This window comes from Scyliorhinus torazame, chromosome 8 (assembly GCF_047496885.1).
Source record: "Scyliorhinus torazame isolate Kashiwa2021f chromosome 8, sScyTor2.1, whole genome shotgun sequence".
In the NCBI taxonomy this organism is placed as follows: Eukaryota; Metazoa; Chordata; class Chondrichthyes; order Carcharhiniformes; family Scyliorhinidae; genus Scyliorhinus; species Scyliorhinus torazame.
Window position 1 is genome coordinate 43975590 of NC_092714.1, and position 19890 is coordinate 43995479.

Below are 19890 nucleotides of genomic sequence, written 5' to 3' on the forward strand. Positions count from 1 at the left end.
AACGATGTCTGTTGCCTCCTCCAAATGTCGTCACCAGGTTTGCACAGTTCTCCGAGTGTGGGTCCAGAAGTGGCAACACTATGGAGGACTCCAAAGATTGACCTATGCGCTGACATCCACGTTATCTGCTGTGGTGGACTAGAAATCAAAATGGTGGCTAGTTTTCTTTTTAGATGATGTGATTGGTTAAAATTGCAACCTTTCAAATACAAAAAAATGTTTTTTGCTGGGGTCTTTCAGGTGTGGTAAAGGAGCTTATTTCTGTGAATAAGAAAAGAATGACATTTGACAATTGCCATCCATAGACTTAATGTATGATTTACTAAGTGCAAGACTTGCATTGACAGTTACAAGGTAATGAACGTGGATTATTACTCTGTGAAGTTGAATACTGATATGTTAGTTTTTTTCTTCACTATTGGCCGGATTTCTCCGGCTGTTGGGATTCTATGTTCCCGCCAGCAGCGCACCCCTGCCTGTGGAATTCCTGGCGGTGTGGGGTGGCTCCAGTAGAAAATCCCATTGACAAGCAGCAGGAATAGAGAATCCCACCCCCAGCCAAAGGCGTGCTGCCCAGAAACACACGGCTGGGGGACCAGAGAATCCAGCCCATCATAGTTTCATTTTTTTTAAATAATGTAATTGCAAAGTTTTTACAAAAATGTCACACGGGCTACTAGAAACGTTTAATTCCAGTTGTAAAACTGATGGATTTAGCACATATGCTAAATTTTGCTTCACATCTGGAAACTTGTAGCCAACCTGACTTAAATGAAAGGCTTCTCTTCCAAATTCAGTAGCAGAAAGAATAGCAAAAAGTGTTCGTCTGAGGTTAGCTTAACAGATACTGATGGGACAGAGTGCAAAAAGGTTTTGCTCTGCATTTAACCATGCTCTATCGAATCCATACAGTTGCAGAAGGAGATCATTTGGCCCATCAAGTCTGCACCAACCCTCTGAAAGAACATCCTACCTACACCCACTCCCCCGCCCTATCCCTATAACTCTGTGAGCCCACTTAACCTGCACGTCTTTGGACTGTGGGAGCAAACTGGAACACCCAGAGAAATCCGACATAGACACAGGGAGAATGTACAAACTCCACACAGACAGAGACCCGAGGCAGGAATTGAACCTGGGTCCCTGGCGTTGTGAGGCAGCAGTACTGACCACTGTGCCACCATGCTGCCCAATCTGTCTGTAAGAGAATGCTTTATTCTGACTATACCGTACGCATCATTGTGGAATGATGTCCCATTTCCCAACGCTCCCATTCCCTTGTCAAAGTCCAGATGTCCTACATAGCATAAGAATAGGAGCAGGAGTAGGCCATTTGGCCCCTCAAGCCTGCTGCGTCGCTCATTGAGATTACGACTGATTCGACTGTGGCCTCAACTTCACTATCCTGCCTACTCCCTACACCAGTCTGTAAACAATGAATGAATGAGTGATAGTGGTGCTTGTGCTGAGCTGTAAACAAGGTCCCCTTGATTAATTATAGTTTGTGTATCCTGTTTGTTCCTGCAAGAAAAGTATCTTCTGGGTTCTCCAGGAACCCTTTAAATACAGATTTCCAAGTGGGCAAATGGGAAATAAAAATGGAAATGGAACATAAGAACCAAAGAAATTGGACTCGGCCGGATAGCTACACGAGCCTGCTCCACCATTCAGTAAGAGTTTTAGCTGGTTTTCTACCCCAACTCTACTTTCTTGCCCTATCTCCATATTGCCTGATTCCCTTTCATGGAAGTTTCAGGTGCAAAGCTTTCCTTTCAAGAACAAAGGAGTCTTCCCAGAGCAGAGGGGAGGGATGACGGACAAGCCTTTAGCCGTTAATATTACAATTTTATAGCGTTGGTGCCTGTGTGCCTTACACAGCAGAGTGACAGTGAAACTGAATTCATAATTTTTAAGCAACAGTATTACTGTAAACTTTGAATTGTTATGTGCGGTTTGGATTATTAAACACCCCGAATCAAATATTCTGTTGTTTTGCTGATTGATCTTTCCTTAACCTAGACCAAGATGCCGCAGTTGACATAGCAAAAGAATTGTCAGCCAGAAAATATTTAAATCCTTTGAGTGTAAAAGGGTTTGAAAACAGTGACGCTCTATACAGATTGATAGAGCACGACTTTGCTGTATCATTAAACACTGGATCCACGGCAGAATATAATGCTGTTTCTGGTATGTAATTCCTTTTACCTCTTTTGCTGATACCTCATGTAAGTTTTCAACATCAAGAGTGAATAACGGAGGAGGATAACATTTAAAATAGATTGTTTACAGTAATAAATATGAGCATCCCCTTCCATGCACACACTGTTGAATGAATATGTATACATTGAGTTTTCAACTCCCAGCTAAGACGCTTTACTCTTTCATGTTGATAAAATGTTTCCAACTTTTTTGCTTCAACCATTCCTGACTAATTTTCTAAATTTGGGGATGACACCAAATTGAGGTGGGGTTAGTCAGCACTGAGGAAGACTACAAATAAATATAGGAGGATATCAATAAACTTGCAGATCAGACAAATAATTGGCAAATTAAGTTCAACACAGATAAACGTGGGGTAATGAGTTTGGGCAGGAAGAATAGGGTTGTCGCTTATTTCTTGAAAGTACAGATGTAAGGTGGGGTAGAGGAACACAGGGATCTCAGAGTAGGAACATAGGCGCAGGCATAGGCTGTTCAGGCTCCTGAGTCTGTTCCACCATTCAACTGGATCATGGCCTATCTTCTACTTTAGCACCATTTTCCTGCCATATTCCCATGTCTATTGATGGTATTGGGATCTAGAAGTTTCTCGATCTCTGTCTTGAACATACTCACTGAACTTCCACAGTCCGCTAGGGCAGAGAAACCCAAAGATTCATAACCCTCAGTGAAGAAATTCCTCCTCAACTTAGTCCTAAATGGCTTGACCCTTATTCTGAGACTGTGTCCCTTCATTCTGGTCAACCAGCCAGAGAAACATCCTTTCTGCATCTATCCTGTCTCGCATGTTAAGAATTTTTAAAGTTTCAGCGAGGTCATTCTTCTAATGACCTCATTCTAGAGAATATCGGCCCAGTCTCCTCAACCTCTTTTCATCGGGCAGTCCAGCCATCCCAGGAATTAGTCTGGTGAACCTCTAATGAACTCTCTCTATGGCACGTATATCCTTCCTTCGGTAAAGAGACTAAAACTGTACACAATACCGCAGGTGTGGTCTCACCTTCTATACAATTGAAGCAAGATATTGTTACACCTGTACACATGTCCAGTTGCGAAAAAAAACAAGAAAATACCTTGCTAATTTCTTGCTGCACCTGCATGTTAGCTTTCAGTGACTTATGAGCAAGGACATCCAGGTCCCTTTGACCACCAACACTTCCCAATCTTTCACCATTCGATAAGTACTCTGCACCTCCTTTACTCCTACCAAAGTAGATAACCTCACACTTATCCACATTATATTCCATCTGCCATGTTCCTGCCCAATCAATAAGCCTGTCCAAATCCCCTTCAAGCTTCTTTGCATCATCTCCTCAGTACACATTCCCACCTACTTTACTATCACCAGCAATCTTGGGACTATTTCATTAGACCCCCATATCTAAATAATTGATGTAGATTGTAAACAGCTGGGGCCGAAGTACTAATCCACGTGGTACCCCATTAGTCACAGCTTCTCAATCTGAGAATGACCTGTTTACTCTCTACTCTCTGCTATCTGTCTGTTAACCATGCCAGTATATTATCCCCAATCCAATGTGCTCTAATTTTATTTACTAACCTCCTGTGTGGAACCTGATTGAAGGTCTTCTGAAAATCCAAATGTATCACATCCACTGGTTCCCCCTTATCTATCCTGCTACTAACATCCTCAAAAATCTCCCGACAGATTTGTAAAACATGATTTATTTTTCATAAATCCACATTGACTCTGCCCAATCATATCATTATTTTCTAAGTGCCCAGTTATCACATCCTTTATAATAGAGTATAGTGACATCAGTCTAAAATGTCTGTAGTTCCCCATTCTCTCTCCCTCCTTTCTTAATTTGCAACCTTCCAATCTGCAGGCACTGTTCCAGAATATACAGAATTTTGAAAGATGACCAGCAATGCACCCATTATGTTTATCGCCACCTCTTTTAACATTCTGGAATATACATCATCGGGTCCCAGGGATCAACTTTCAGTTCTACTAATTTCTCCAGTGCTACATTTTGACTAATACTAAGTTCTTTCAGTTCCTCATTCTTGCTTGTCCTTTGGCTCTCTATTATTTCTTGGGAGGTTTCCTGAATCTTCCTCTGTGAACACAGATCCAAAAGAATTATTTAGCTTCTCTGTCTTTCCCCCTCCCCATTATAAACTCTCCTGCCTCTGCCTCTATTGGATCCACATCTGTCTTTGCTAATCATTTTGTTTTTACACACCAATAGAATATTTTACAATCCATTTTCTTCCAGTTTATATTCATATCCTACTCTCCATTTCATTCGCAATTTCTTTGCCTCCTTTGTTGAATTCTATAATGGTTCCAATCCTCAGAATTACTACTTTCTTTTGGCAACTTGAAAGTTTCATCCTTTCATCTAATACAATCTTTAACTTCCTTTGTGATCCACGGTTGACTTATTTCTCCTGTTGAGCTTTACCACCTTAAAGCAAATTATATTTGTTGTGAATTAATTAATTATTTACAAATATATTCTATGAATACATCAATCTCCGAAAGCTATACCACGTCCTGACGTGGTCATTTCAAAGAAAGGCAAACCAAGCACTAGACTATGGGCCTGATCTAATGGCCGTGTTGCGCCCGGTGCGGATCCGAGCGAGCTGGTTAGACCGCAGGAGAGGCCAAAATCGGGATCCGCGCCAGGTGCCGATCAGTTTTCGATCTAACCGGCCTGCTCCTATTGGTGGGATTCAGACCAATGTTTCTAGACATGGCAAGAAACCAATGATCATTGGAGAGGCCAATCTCCATAACATTAACGGGACGGTCCCCTATCTAAAAGCCTTCCGTGATCTAACCGGCTCCCCAGCGAGCGATCACGCAGGCGCCGTTCAGTACACCTATTTAAAAAGGTGAAGCTAACAAAATGGCTGCTGCAGAGATTGGAGGAGGTGAGTAGCCATCTTTAAAATCGAACAATCAGCTTGGGAGCATAGAGGCTGCTGGGCCAGTAATTGGGGCAGGTGGGGAAACCCCCAGGGGCCCTTGTCGGGGGGAGGTTGGCCCTTATCAGTGGGGGGTCACCCCTAGGCTTGCAGGTGAGGGCTTCAGTGCCCGTGGATCAAACATGCCACTCCTGGGATAGTGTATTCCCATACCCGCTGAGATCCTGGAAAATGACGCCGGTATGAAGGCCAGAGACCGATGTAGAGCCGGGTCGGAGAATCGCAGGGGCTGGTGTGAATCCCGCCCTCGCCGGCCGCCGTATTTTCCGGCACCGAAAATTTGGCGGGGGCGGGAATCGCGCTGGTCGGCGGGCCCCAACCCCCCCCCCCGGCGATTCTACAGCCCGCGATGGGCCGAAATCCCCCTGCTGTCATGCCAGTCTCGCCGGCGTGAATCAAACCACCTACCTTACCAGCGGGACTAGCGGCGCGGGCGGGCTCTGGGGTCCTGGGGGGGGGGGGGGGGGGGGGGCGCGGGGCGATCTGGCCCCGGGGGGTAGCCTGGCCCGCGATCGGGACCCACCGATCTGCGGGCAGGCCTGCGCCGTGGGGGCACTCTTTTCCTTCCGCCTCGGCCATAGCCTCCACGATGGCCGATGCAGAAGTTTACCCCCCCCCCCCCCCCCCTGCGCATGCGCGGGGATGATGTCAAGGTGAGGGCTTGGCCTTTCCGCACCTTTGGGGCGGCCCGACGCCGGAGTGGTTCACGCCACTCCCTCCCGCCAGGACCCCCCCGCCCCACCGGGTAGGGGAGAATCCCGGCCCAGATATAACAAGGCCGATATGGCCACCCGGGCTGTCATTGAGCGGTGCATTGGACTATTAAAAATACGGTTCCGATGCCTCAACCACTCTGGTGGTGCACTGCAGCACACCATCAAAGGGTTGCACGCTTTGGGATGGTCTGCTCTGCCCGCCACAACCTGGCACAGCAGCAGGGCAATGTGCTGCAGGTGGAGGAGGAGGAGGAGCATATGGCCTCGTTTGAGGAGGAGGACGAGAATGGGCCGGACCATGGGGGGCTGGAGGACGAATCCAGGGAGGACCCGCCAAAGCCGCCAGATGAAATGAAAATGGAAATGGAAATGAAAATGAAATGAAAACGATGGAGGTCAGGTGGCAGAGGCGAAGGTCTGGTATGCCCGCAGGACCCGGGAGGCCCTCATCCTCACCCACCTCATAGGACGTAGTTTTGTTCATCATTTCACCACCCCCCCCCTCATCTTCCCATCCACTGTCCGCCTGCCTCCCTATCTTCCTCTCCCTCTCCCCTGTCCCCCTCAACCATTCCAACACACACCCATTGCCCCCTCCCCCCAATCGCCCTGTCCCACTCTCCCAGAATCTGTGTACCATCACTCCAGGGTGATGGGCCTGTGTCGGCACTGTCAGAGGGTCAATATACAAGGCAGGAGGGTGATTATAAGCATCTGTCGGGTGAGGTTTGGTGCTCCTCAGTCTATGTCATAGTCTGACTCCTGTCTGTCTGCTCATAGGGCGCTCACACCCATCACCTGCACGTGGTGTGCCTTGGTGGCTGTGGGGGGTGGAGATCCAGGACCACTGTGCCTGGGGGGACTGGGGAGGGCAGAATGCAAAGGGGGGTGGAGGGGTGCAGGTCGGCCCGGAATGCAGCATAACCTATAGAGCACTCACATGTCTCAGGTGGACCGTGTTTTAATGGTGAACAGTTGTGACCCTAACTGTCCCTAGCTACCGATGGTGCTTCCCCCCTCCTCCTTCCCCCAGTGCCATCTCAGTGATCCTAAAACTGTTTAGCCCTCCATGCTGTGCTGCAATGTCTAGGTGTGTCTCTCAGATGCACATCAGAGGTGGAGGCAGCATGCTGCTTACCATGCCCTGTGTCCTTTGATGCCCCTGGCTGCCGTCCTCTGGGGGCCCTGTGGCTGGAGGGCTTTGGCCGCCTTGCCGGTGGCACATACCTCGTCATGCCACACTGTTCTGCCCACTAGCCCGAGATGCGTCAGCAGGGGTGTCTTGGTAGAGCTGGTTTGCGCCGTTGCCTCCCTGTACGGGGCTCTCGTCGGCCTCCAGCGCTCCCTCCTCCTGGTCGGTGCTGGAGAACCCTGGGAGTCACCTTGGGAAGGGGGACGTCTGGAGTGAGCTCCAGAGGCCCCTATGACATTTGGCTCTGCCAGCTGTGGCAGTTCCCCATTGTCTGCACCATGGTGTCGACGCCCTCAGCTATCACTCTCTGTGACCAGGCCATGCTCTGCAGTGTCTTGCAATGCCCACCTGCGGCTGGGACACGGCCCTCAACGACTGGAACATGCATCGGCAACGTCCAACTGAGACTGGGACATGCTCCGCAGGGCCTTGGTAAGGTCCCGCCGCATCAGGGACAAGTCCCCCAGCGACTGGGACATGCTGTTGAGGCACTCAGCCATTGCCGTCACTGACTGAGCAACGCCTTGGACACCATCACTCATGGTGCTGGCACCTGATCCAGGCTTTCCACTGCAGTCCCACCCTAGCATTGTTGGCTTCGGTGCCACGCATTGCCATCACCACCTCCTGTGCCCGTAAACTTTGGGACTCCTCCAATCGGCTATGGGCCCACTGGCATCCCTCCCTGAATCTCATGGCCTCGCCCTAGTGCCTGCATTAGCTCTGGTATAATCTTGTCCAGAGGCTCGGCATCGGACTGGTACCCAGTTGGGTCCTGAGATCCAAAATATGCGGTATTCAGCAAAACAAATTGACTTATGGTGTATAATGTCTGCAAAGTGTTGGGTGGGTAACTGTAATGAATTGTACAAACCTCAACTGAATCTGTTCGTCCTAATTTGTTTTGAAAAATGGTTTAATCTGAAGTACTTTTATGACGTTGTGGCAATTACCTATTGCCCAAATTGCCATTGTTTCAGACTGAAATGTGGAACTGCCTTTCAATGCCAAAATCTTTTCTTCTTCTTTGAGTTAGGTTTGAGTTCCTAATCACCTGTTTAATGTTTACGTGACAAGCACTTGGCAGCTTTTATGTGGGGTTTTTTCTCTTGTAAGTTTAACTGTTGTTAAGTGCAGCAGAAAACTTGGGTAATGAGCTCTGGCAGCTGTCTCAGGAAGCTAATTGGATATTTATTTAAGAATTGTGCTGAGTAAGTTCCCCTGGAAAACCATAGGCCGGAAAGGTGCCAAGGTTTAGTCCCTGAAAGGAAGACTTGAAAGATTGGCATTTACACAGCATCGTTCATGACCTCAGGACATTACAAAGTATTTTACTGCCAATGAAGTAGGGTTGAAATGTAGGAAAGCAACTTTTACTCAGAACTCTCCCACAAGCAAAAATGTGATAATGACCAGATAATCTGTTCTTGAGCTTTTGATTGATGGATAAGTATTGGCCAGGACCCAGGGAATAACTCACCTGCTTTTCGTCAAAATAGTGACATGGAATCTTGTACCTGCACCTGAGAGAGCAGATGAAACAACATGGTTGAATTTCTCATCCAAAAGACATTGTAATCTTAGATGGACTTCATGCACAAGTCTCTGGTGTGGAACATGAACCTATAACCTTCTGACTGAGAGGCAAGAGTGCTACCATTGGACCCACGGGGCTGACACTTAGGGCACGATTCTCCGAGCCCCGCGCCGAGCCGGAGAATCGGCATGACTGCGCCCCGACGCCGGCGCCCGATTCACCGATGTGCGGAGAATTGGCACCATTTGCGCCGGCGCGTTTGGCGCGGCGCCAGCCATGGGCCGCTGGAATCGGCAGTTCCACCGATTCTCCGGCCCGAATGGGCCGAGCGGCCGTGCGGAAACGGCAGAGTCCCGCCGGCGCGGTTCACCCCTGGTCGCTGCTGGCGGGAACTCTGCGCCAAGGGTCGGGGACGGCCTGTGGGGCGGGGAAAAGCGCTCCTTCACCGGAGGGGGGCCTCTGAAGGGGTCTGGCCCGCGACCGGGGCCCCCTTAGACTCTGATCTATGATGAGTTAACAATAACACAGATTAAAACCAACCATGGTGCTCCAGTTTGCCACACAGGGTCACTAGATTTGGAACAATGGTCAGAATCTTGCTATATTCTTTAGATATTACATACAATCATACAAATATTTGGCAACTTATTCTTCACGCCTTGGTGCTATGGTGTTTGTCTCTCTCCCTCTTGCACCCCCCCCCCCCCGCCTCCTCGAACAGGCGCCAGGATGTTGGGATTAGAGGCTTTTGACAGTAACTTCATCGAAACCTACTTGCGACAATAAGCGATTATTATTATATTATTAATACTGCAATGAAGTTACTGTGAAAATCCCCTAGTTACCACACAGAAGGAGAATTCAGAATGTCCAATTCACCTAACAAGCACGCCTTTTGAATGTCTTTAAGACAGAGATAGATAGGTTCTTGATTAATAAGAGGATCAGGGGTTATGGGGCAAAGCAGGAGAATGGGGGCGAGGAAAATATCATCCATGACTAAATGGCGGACCAGACTCGATGGGCCGAGTGGCCTAATTCTACTCCAATGTTTTATGGTTTTGTAGTCTAAGCGCTTTCCAAGAGTTAGTTGTGGGATTTTCTAGAAGTTTAGGCCGATGTTTGGAGGAATTGTGGCTGCACAATGCAATGGTTTGTTAATTAATTGTGTCGCAGAGTGGTATGATGTAGGATCAGTGCTTTTCCGTCATGATAGAGATGTCAAGCAGGGGAAAAAACATCAGTGTACATAAGACAAAGTAAAATTCTCCCTAAACCACAAACCGACCATTACCCTCTTGAAAAAGTAGAATAATAGCTTGACAATTTCTCATGTTCATTTTAAATATTACATTGCTCAATAATCTGCTATATTTCAGCTTCTAAACATTCTGAAGCTATGAGAGACTTAACACTGAAGCTGTTCTCAGAACACATTACACCCGATGGCAAGGTTAGTTGAATTTTTATTCCAGAAAATCTTTGCTATATGTACTATTCACCGTTTTCAATTTTCATCTAGAAATTCAATCTCCATCCTTCTTACTTGTGCTGATAAATTAAATGCCTACTTGGTAATTCACCACTTCAGTATTTCTAGTCATTATCTCAGGAATAGCTTTTGTTTGGCTTGAGAGGCAACTACCAAACAAAGGTTCCTTTGTCAACATGTGATCTCAAGTTGCTGAAGTACAGTTGGATGAATCAATAACAATTTCACTTTCTTTTAAAACTTGTAGCTCGTAGATTACAAATCCATGTTGAGGAGTCCAGCTTTTGAGGAATATTGCAAACTTGCAACACTGCTCCAGCGGTTGGATATTGGAAGTCTCACTAGGAAACAGAAGCTAGCATTCTTCATCAACGTGTATAATGCATTAGTGATTCACGGAAATATTAAACAAGGAGCACCAAAAAACACGTGGCAGAGATATAAAGTAAGATGTCCAACTTCTTGCCCTTATTGTTTTGTGAGGGATAACAACTTGCATGTATGTGCATGAATGTTTTATAAGGTAGCTTTCATGTTTGAGCAGGTTTAGGAAGTTGAGCAAAGTGTCTTGTGTCAACATTTGAAGAGGTTAGTTTTTATGTAATGCCGTCATAGAATAGAACAGCACAAGCGAGGTTGTCCGGTCAATCGGAGAATGATTCAGTTAATCTCACTCCCCACTTTTTACCTATTATCCTGCATTTTTTTATCCTTTGAGTATTTATCCAATTTCTTTTTGAAAGCTACGACTGAATCTACCGTCCTATCAGGTAGTGCATTTTTCCCTCATGTTGCCTCGGATTCTTTTAATCACCTTCAATCTAGCTGCTCTGGTTATCAAACTTCAGCCATTGGAAACAGTTTCACTCTGTTTACTCCATCTACACCCTGTGTAATTTTAAATGCCTCTATCAAAGCTGTCGCTGCCTTTCTCCAGTCCATGTAGCTGTAATCCCTCTGCAAGATCTCCCATCCACAGAACCATTCCTGTAAATCTCTTCTGTGTGCACTCCAAAATCTTCACAGCCTGTCTAAAGTTTGGCACCTAGGATTGGACACAATTCTCCAACTGTGTCGAAACTAGTGTTTTATAGAAGTTTTATATAACTTATTGGCTTTTATGGTCTGCCTGTTTCTAAACCCAATTTCCCATTTGATTAACTGTCTTTTCACGTTAAAAGACTTTTTAACAAGCTTTGTCTCTGTTCTTGCACCCCATTTAAAATTATACCATTTAGAATAGAATAGTTCGCCCCATTCTTCCTACCAAAATGGATTACCTTGCGCTTTACTGTATTGGATTTAATCTGTCATGTGTCCACCCATTCCACCTAGCTTGTTTGTGCTGCTTTGTCATCTTCTGCTGTCCTCCTCACTGGTTACTACACCTCTTACCTGGAAGTTTCAAAATTGTGCCCTGAACCCACCAATCCAAGTCATTAATGTATATCAAGAACATACATTGGGAACTCCACTATATTCCACCCTCTACTCAGGAAAAATAGCTGTTCCCCACGACTCTCTGCTTTCTATCAGTTCGCCAATTCTGTTTCCATACTGCTGCCCCTTTTGTCTCATGGGTTTGTTCACAAAATTGTAGGTACTTTATTAAATGCCTTTTGAAATTCCACATGCACAACATCAACTGCACTGGCCTCGCCCACTCTTGTTACCTCATTAAAAATCTCAAGTAAAGTCAGGCAAACACAATTTTCCCTCAACAATCTCGTATTGGTTCTCCTTTTAGTTCCTGCTTGTCCAAGTGCCAATTCATTTTCTACAGAATTGTTTCAAAAGGCTTCCTCACCACTGACATATTAGTTAGCCTGTATTTACCAGGTTTATCCTTCTCCCCTTCTTCTGAATCCTCCTGTTCTTTGGAACCACCTCTGTAACAGGAAGAGGTTTGGGAGATTTCACCAGACCCTCTGCAATTTCTACTGTTCTTTTCCTCAGCAACCTAGGATGCATCCCATTAGACAGGGTGGCTTAAAAACTTTGCCAGACTTCTGCGTACCTCTAAAACCCCTTTACCAGTGCTTTGTCAAAGTTCTCTTCTATCATAAACATGTGCAGCCTGTACATCTTGGAAATGCACCCCCTGCCATAGAACGTGTCTCAATGTCCCAGGAAGCTGGAGGCCTCCCTCCTGCAGCATGTCTCTAGCCACACATTATTACCCTGCTATATCCTCCAACTTCTGTCCTCAGAAGTTGCACGTAACGCTGGGATTAACTCGGAGGCTACCACCTTTTGAGGGGCTGCTTTTTAAAGTTTCCTCCCTAACTCCTTAAACTCTAACTCAGAATCACAACCTTCTTTCCCTATTTTGGACCATGATTTTGAGTTTTGCCTCTCCCACTGAATGTCCTGCACCTTGTCTGTGATGTTCATTACCTTGGCACCAGGGAACATACCAGAAAGGTATCACATCCACAGTCATTAAACTGCCTGTCTGACCGAATCCCCAATTGCAAGTGTATTCCTAAACTTTGCTCCAAGTGCAGTCCTTCGACTCATGGTGCCAGGCTCAGGAATGTGTTCATTTGAGATATCACCTACCCTAGTATTCAGTGCTGAATATTGATTTGAGAATGCTACCTCCCAAAGGATTCCTGCACTGCCTGCCTCTTCCTACATTCCAGGTGGCTGCTCCGCATTGAATCCAATTACCCCTCATGTTCAGAAATCTTCAATGTGTGAGTTTGAGTATGTTTTGTATTTAAAGACTGCAGAGCTTTTTCAGTTTCTTTTCAACTAAAGGTCTTTATTGAGCTGATCTAAGCTGGCAGCCTACAGTGAGCTTGCCTCGTGGCAACGTCACATGACTATGGCAAGCCTGATAGGACATGTAGTACTGTAGCATTTCAAACCCCAAACAGAGTAGCTGAAGGTACATCCTGCTTCCAGGACATGTGAAACATCCTAAAGTTCCCACATTGTGCAGGAATTGCAAGCTAGGCATCACAGCTGTGCCTCTATTCTAATTAGAAACATATACTCATAAGATACAAGCCGTTTGTTTATATCATTGCAATTAACCAGGCCTGAACTATTTTTTCTAGCCCCCAAAAGCTGACAAGGATAAATTATTTACTCAAGACTATTGACTTGAGAGACTACCTTCACCCTCTCCAGTGACTTCATTCCATCATCAAATTCTCAGCATCCATTCTGTCTGTGACCACCCAGATCGGGCTCCAAGGTCTTATGAAAGTAGATAGTTACACCACAAGGTGGGAAAAACTGTCCAAAATGCTGGAGAAAAATGGCTGAATGTCTGTCAGTGATGGAGAAGCAGAAATGATATACATAGACCAATGGGTTAGATTGGGGCATGCGTTTATGCAGGAATAGGGGGCGGCATTCTCCGACCCTGCGCCGGGTCGGAGAATCGCCGGCGGGCCGCGTGAATCGTGCCACACTGCCCCGACGCCGGCATGCGATTCTCCTCAGAGCAGAGAATCGGCGCCATTGGCGCCGGCATGGTTGGCGTTGGCGCCGGTCGGGGCCGCTCTACGCGGCCGGCCCGCCGATTCTCCGGCCCAGATGAGCCGAGCGGCCATAAGAAAAGAGCCGTGTCCCGCCGGCGCCATTCTAACCTGCTCTGAGCCCACGGGACCTCGCCGTTGAAGGGTCGGGTGGAGGCCTGTGGGGGGGAGGGGGTTCTGACCCCGGTGGGGTGCCTCCGATGTGGCCTGGCTCGCGATCGGGTCCCACCAATCGGCAGGCCGGTCTCTGTGCCTCGGGGCCTCCTTTCCTATGCGCCAGCTCCTGTAGTCCTGCGCAATGATGTATCTGGGCCAGCGCATTGAAGGAGGCCACAGCGCATGCGCGTGTTGGCACCGGCGCCACTGCGCATGTCCTTGTTGGCACCGGCGCAACTACGCATGCGCGGACGCCCCCTGCGCACAGTTCGCGCCGGGATCGGCAGCTGGAGCGGCGCGAACCGCTCCAGCGCCGTGAGGGGGCCAGAATTACTCCTGGGAGCGGCCTGTTCGCGCCGTCGTAAAACGCGACGGCGTTTACGACGGCATGGCCACTCTGCCACGGGATTGGAGAATCCCGCCCAGGGTGTAGCAGTTTGTTGAAGAGAACTCACCTCTTGAAATCTAGGTGCTGTAGGATGCAGTCGAGAAGACGACTTCAGCAACAGGGGTGATAGATGAGCAGGTCTTGGTGTGCGGTAGATTATTGAAGGCAGAGATTTAGATTATAATAGTTAAAGATTATGTAAAATGGAATTTGGGAGGCAACATTTTTGCTCCGCCCACTTGAATGGCCTCCTGCATCACAGTGCCATCCTCCCTGCAGTCCCTGCTCTCTCAGCCACAGAAAGAACCTTGAACCCATTAGACAATTGAAGGGCTGAGTCTCCGCCATTGCCACCTTCTGGGTTCCCATAGTTACTTCTCTTACAGTCGCACCTGAAATGGGTTTCAGTTCATGGGACACAGGCACCAATACTTGAGAAAGAGGGGAGGCCTTCACCTGAACTGTGCTGGGACCAGCGAATATCATAACAAGGGCTGTAGAGAGGGCTTTAAATTTAATAGTGGTGAGGGTTCATGTGGGAAAGGAAAGTTAATGAGAAAGGGCAAGGCAATGGTGCAGCATAGTGATGCAGGTAATGACAACAGTGTGACAAGAAGGGACAAGAGTGGAGACATATAAGAGTGCCCAAGTAAATAAGGCCAGAGTAGGGGAAATGTTAAAAAGACAGAGGACTCATTATCTGAATGCACGCAAGATTTAAGGTAAAAAAAAAATTAAAATCTCTAATCTGACTCCAACACACTTCCAGGTTTAATTGAGGCAGGATGAAGGGCAAGCAGCCAATCCATTCCTAGGAGGCAAGTTACAATTTAAACATTTTAAAGAGGCCAGCAGCCTCTGATTTCACCCATTCTTAGAGATTTAAATGTGCGTTTCTCAGTTTCCCACGCCTCAAGAAACGCAGCAGTGAAGGGAGGTGAGCACAGTTTCATGGGGAAGGTGGATGGCTTCACAGCACTGTTTGTGGGCCAGAAGGAGATAGAGTGGTACACTACTCGTTACACCCTGCCAGCCAGAAAAAGGCCCATTTATGCCTTCTCGCCAGACAGCCAATTCCCTATCCGTACTAATGTTACCCCCTACACCAAGAGCTTCTATTTTCCGCAGTAACCTTTGATGCGGCACCTTCAAACATTTTTAAATAGAGAATATCGATTTCGGGATCACATCTCGGATTTGAAATGAGATTACAGTCAGCAGACGAAAAAGATTTTCATCCAGCAGTAGGACCAGCTATCAAATCCGGGCTATGAATCTGAAAGATTGGTATCTGATCCATTGTGTCTCTCAGTTTTCTAGATGTTGCCTTTTCAAAATCAAATATGTGCAATGACACTTCCTGAATGTTCACAGATGTGATTTTTGGGGGGAAAGGAACACATTTTTCAGTCGTGTAAGGGTAACATTTCTCATGTGTGGTTTTGAATGAAAATGTTGTACTGATCTAGCACAATATAGTAAATATCAGAACTGTTTATTTATATTTAAGTACAGTTCCAATTGATTTGTCTGCTATGATGGAACCATCTGAATTCAATTTCTGCTCCTTTTTCAGTTTTTTAATTCAGTAAGTTACGTGATTGGCGGAGAAATCTTTACGTTGCAAGATATTGAAAACGGTATACTTCGAGGGAACCGAAAAGGCATCGCTCAGATATCAAGACCATTCTCAAAGAGTGATCCACGTCTTCAGGTCAATTGTTGATTGTCTCTGTGGACTACTGAGTGGATATAAATAAGAGAGTTCTGTGGAAAATTTCATTTGTAGATAATTATCTATAGATTTATAATCCTTCCTTAAATGTGTTAACCTCAAACTTACAAAATACCTCAAGATAGGTATCATAGAATTTACAAATGCAGAAGGAGGCCATTCGGCCCATCGAGTCCGCACCGGCTCTTGGAAAGAGCACCCTACCCAAGGTCAACACCGCCACCCTATCCCCATAACCCAGTAACCCACCTAACACTAAGGGCAATTTTTGGACACTAAGGGCAATTTATCGTGGCCAATCCACCTAACCCGCACATCTTTGGACTGTGGGAGGAAACCGGAGCACCCGGAGGAAACCCACGCACACACGGGGAGGATGTGCAGACGCCGCACAGACAGTGACCCAAGCCAGAATCGAACCTGGGACCCTGGAGCTGTGAAGCAATTGTGCTATCCACAAGGCTACCGTGCTGCCCAAGATTTCTTAGCAACATGTGCCTCTATCCTGCCCAAGGTGCAACTGTTTCAGTTCCACCAAATCCCATTTAGGTTTCTTACAAACTAAACATCTAAAAAATCTAGCAACCTTTGAAAGTTTAACTATACTTGTCCAACGTAGACAATTGATTCAAATGCTTAAGCTGAGAAATTGGTTGAGGTGGAGGGTAATCTTGTTTGGAAACATTGGGCTGATCCTTATGGTGGGATTGAAACCTGGGTCCCCAGAACATTGACCTGGGTCTCTGGATTATTAATCCAGTGATAATGACACTACTCCACCACATCCCCTTGACAAATGCATGTTTTAAATGCTGCAGTTAAGAAGCTGACAAGAATCTTTTCAAATGAAAAAAAAAATCTTGATCTTTGGGTCATTGTCCACTATATTCATATGTATCCTAACTGACTCCTCCACAATCAAGTGCAAAATGAAGTAAAGTACGGTATTCTATTCTGTAAACCACGGTAGTCCTCCCATTGACTCAGGAGGAAAAGGCAGAGGCATCCCTGCATGCAATTTATATACCACTCTGATCCATACAGTCCAGGTCTCACTGCAGTACAGGAATATGATGAAAACAATTGCATTGTACACTAAGGGGATCTTTGTTGTCAAACACTCACTACATGGTTTGTGGAAGGCTGATCTGGCCTATCTAATCTGCTGTTAGACCTCCTCGTCAAAGTTGGCCTTTTGAGGGAGGTGACCACCGAAGTATAGGAAGTGCTCAACATATTCCAGAGTCTCTCCTTCAACATCTCTGGGAGGTGGAATATTTGGATGACCAGGTGTCTAGGTGAGGCACAATCAATTTAACTGGAGACAAAGTTGAATCCAACCTGAGGCTTTATTAGTATCAGATGTGTGCCCCTCCACAGCAGCTGGCAAAATGGCTGCGAGCTGGAGGCCACGCATATTTATAACCCGCCTCCTGGGCGGAGCTAGCATGCAGGGGCCACAGGTGAACCTGTAGTGCAGGTTCTACCGTACAACCCCTAATATCAGAACATAGTGGTTTACCACATTCACCCCCTGTTAAAATTGAGTCCGGCGGGGGTGGTGGATAACTATATACAATTAACAATTTTTAATATTTACAGAGCGGTAAAGAAATGTCTCTTGGCATCCGGCGGGCCGGTCAGAGGTTCAGCCGGTTTGGTGCCTTGATGGTTCTTTGTGATCGCCGAAGTGGTGATGGCGATGTTGGCGCTGTCGTGGTCGAAGGTTGACTCCGGGAGCGTGCCAAAATCCTCTTCTTCAATGGGGGTGGGCAGGGGGAGGACGGACAGTCGTGGGGGGGGGGGTGATGGAGGTGGTGGGAAAGGGGAGGGTGGCGCCGGGGGCGAAGGGGGTGGTGTGGGGGTGGAACCTGCTGGTGCCAGGTCCCTGAGGGAGACGGTATCCTGGCGGCCGTCGGGGAACGCCACGTAGGCGTACTGTGCGTTTGCGTGGAGCACCCTTTCCACCAACGGATCCGCCTTGTGGAGCCGCACATGTTTACGGAGAAGCACGGTTCCCGGAGCTGTAAGCCAAGTTGGGAGCATGTGGATGTGGACTTCCTGGGGAAGGCAAAAAGATGTTCATGTGGTGTACTGTTAGTAGCAGTGCAGAGTAATGAGCGAATGGAATGTAGTGCATCAGGGAGGACCTCTTGCCAGCGGGAGGCCGGGAGATTCCTGGACCGCAGGGCCAGCTGGACGGCCCTCCATACTGTCCCATTCTCCCTTTCTACCTGTCCGTTTCCCCGGGGGTTGTAGCTTGTCGTTCTGGTGGAGGCGATACCCCTGCTGAGCAGGAACTGACGGAGCTCATCACTCATGAATGAGGATCTCCTGTCACTGTGGATGTAGGCGGGGAAGCCGAACAGAGTGAAGATAGAATTAAGGGCTTTAATGACGGTGGCAGACGTCATGTCGGGGCATGGGATGGCGAAGGGGAACCGGGAGTATTCATCGATGACACTGAGGAAATATGTGTGTCGGTCGGAGGAGGGGAGGGGGCCTTTGAAATCCACGCTGAGGCATTCAAAGGGGCGGGAGGCCTTCACCAGGTGCGCGCGGTCCGGCCGGTAGAAGTGCGGCTTGCACTCCGCACAGACCTGGCAGTCCCTGGTGATTCTCCTTACTTCCTCGATGGAGCAGGGCAAATTTTGTGCCTCAAGTAAATGGTACAACCGAGTGACCCCTGGGTGACAAAGGCTGTCGTGCAGGGTCCGAAGTCTGTCTACTTGTGCGCTGGCACTTGTACCTCTGGATAGGGCATCTGGGGGCTCGTTGAGTTTGCCAGGGCGATACTTAATCTCATAATTAAAGGTGGAGAGCTCGATTCTCCACCGCAAGATTTTATCATTTTTGATCTTGCCCCGCTGTGTGTTGTTGAACATGAAGGCTACCGACCGTTGGTCAGTGAGGAGAGTGAATCTCCTGCCGGCCAGATAATGCCTCCAATGTCGCACAGCCTCAACGATAGCCTGGGCCTCCTTTTCAACGGATGAGTGCCGAATTTCGGAGGCATGGAGGGTGCGGGAAAAGAATGCCACGGGCCTGCCTGCCTAGTTGAAGGTGGCTTAAGGGCGATGTCTGATGCGTCGCTTTCTATTTGGAAAGGAAGTTTTTTGTCTACAGCGTGCATTCCAGCTTTGGCAATATCAGCTCTGATCCGGGCGAAAACCTGTTGGGTCTCGGCCGTCAGGGGGAAATGAGTGGACTGTATGAGTGGGCGGGCCTTGTCCGCATAGTTTGGGACCCACTGCGCGGAATATGAGAAGAACCCCAGGCAGCGTTTGAGGGCCTTGGGGCACTGGGGGAGGGGGAGCTCCATGAGGGGGTGCATGCGGTCGGGATCGGGCCCCAGAACTTTGTTCTGGACCACGTAGCCGAGGATGGCTAAGCGGTTTGTGCGGAACACACACTTCTCCTTGTTATACGTGAGGGTGAGGAGAGCGGCGGTGCAGAGAAATTTAGGGAGGTTGGCGTCGTGGTCCTGCTGATCATGGCCGCAGATGGTCACATTGTCTAGGTACGGAAACGCAAGCCGTACCGGTCGACCATTCGGTCCATCTCCCTTTGGAAGACCGACACCCCATTGGTGACGCCGGAGTGGACCCTAAGGAAGTGATATAGATGGCCGTCTGCCTCGAAGGCGGTGTATGGCCGGTCCGATTTATGGATGAGGAGCTGGTGGTAAGCGGATATCAGGTCCACTGTTGAGAAGCCCCGGTACTGTGCAATCTGGTTAACCATGTCAGATATGCGTGGGAGGGGGTACGCGTCGAGCTGCATGTACCTATTGATGGTCTGGCTGTAGTCCACGACCAAATGGTTTTTTCCCCCACACTTAACCACTACCACTTGAGCTCTCCAGGGGCTGTTGCTGGCCTCGATGACGCCCTCCCGAAGCAACCGCTGGACCTCAGACCTGATGAAGGCCTTATCCTGAGTGCTGTACCGTCTGCTCCTGGTGGCGACGGGTTTGCAATCTGGAGTTAGATTGGCAAAGAG

The 19890-nt window shown here is 47.8% G+C and overlaps 1 protein-coding gene across 5 annotated transcripts in view; it reads left to right on the forward strand.

Annotated features, from left to right (window-relative positions):
- LOC140427793 (uncharacterized) overlaps positions 1-19890 on the forward strand; it is a 181087-nt gene that overhangs the window by 135237 nt on the left and 25960 nt on the right. For all 5 annotated transcript variants that reach the window (XM_072513453.1, XM_072513457.1, XM_072513458.1 and 2 more), the window contains 4 exons: positions 2020-2187; positions 10006-10079; positions 10366-10563; positions 15730-15867. In XM_072513453.1, the coding sequence (XP_072369554.1) occupies positions 2020-2187; positions 10006-10079; positions 10366-10563; positions 15730-15867 (578 nt within the window). The remainder of the gene's footprint in view (positions 1-2019; positions 2188-10005; positions 10080-10365; positions 10564-15729; positions 15868-19890) is intronic.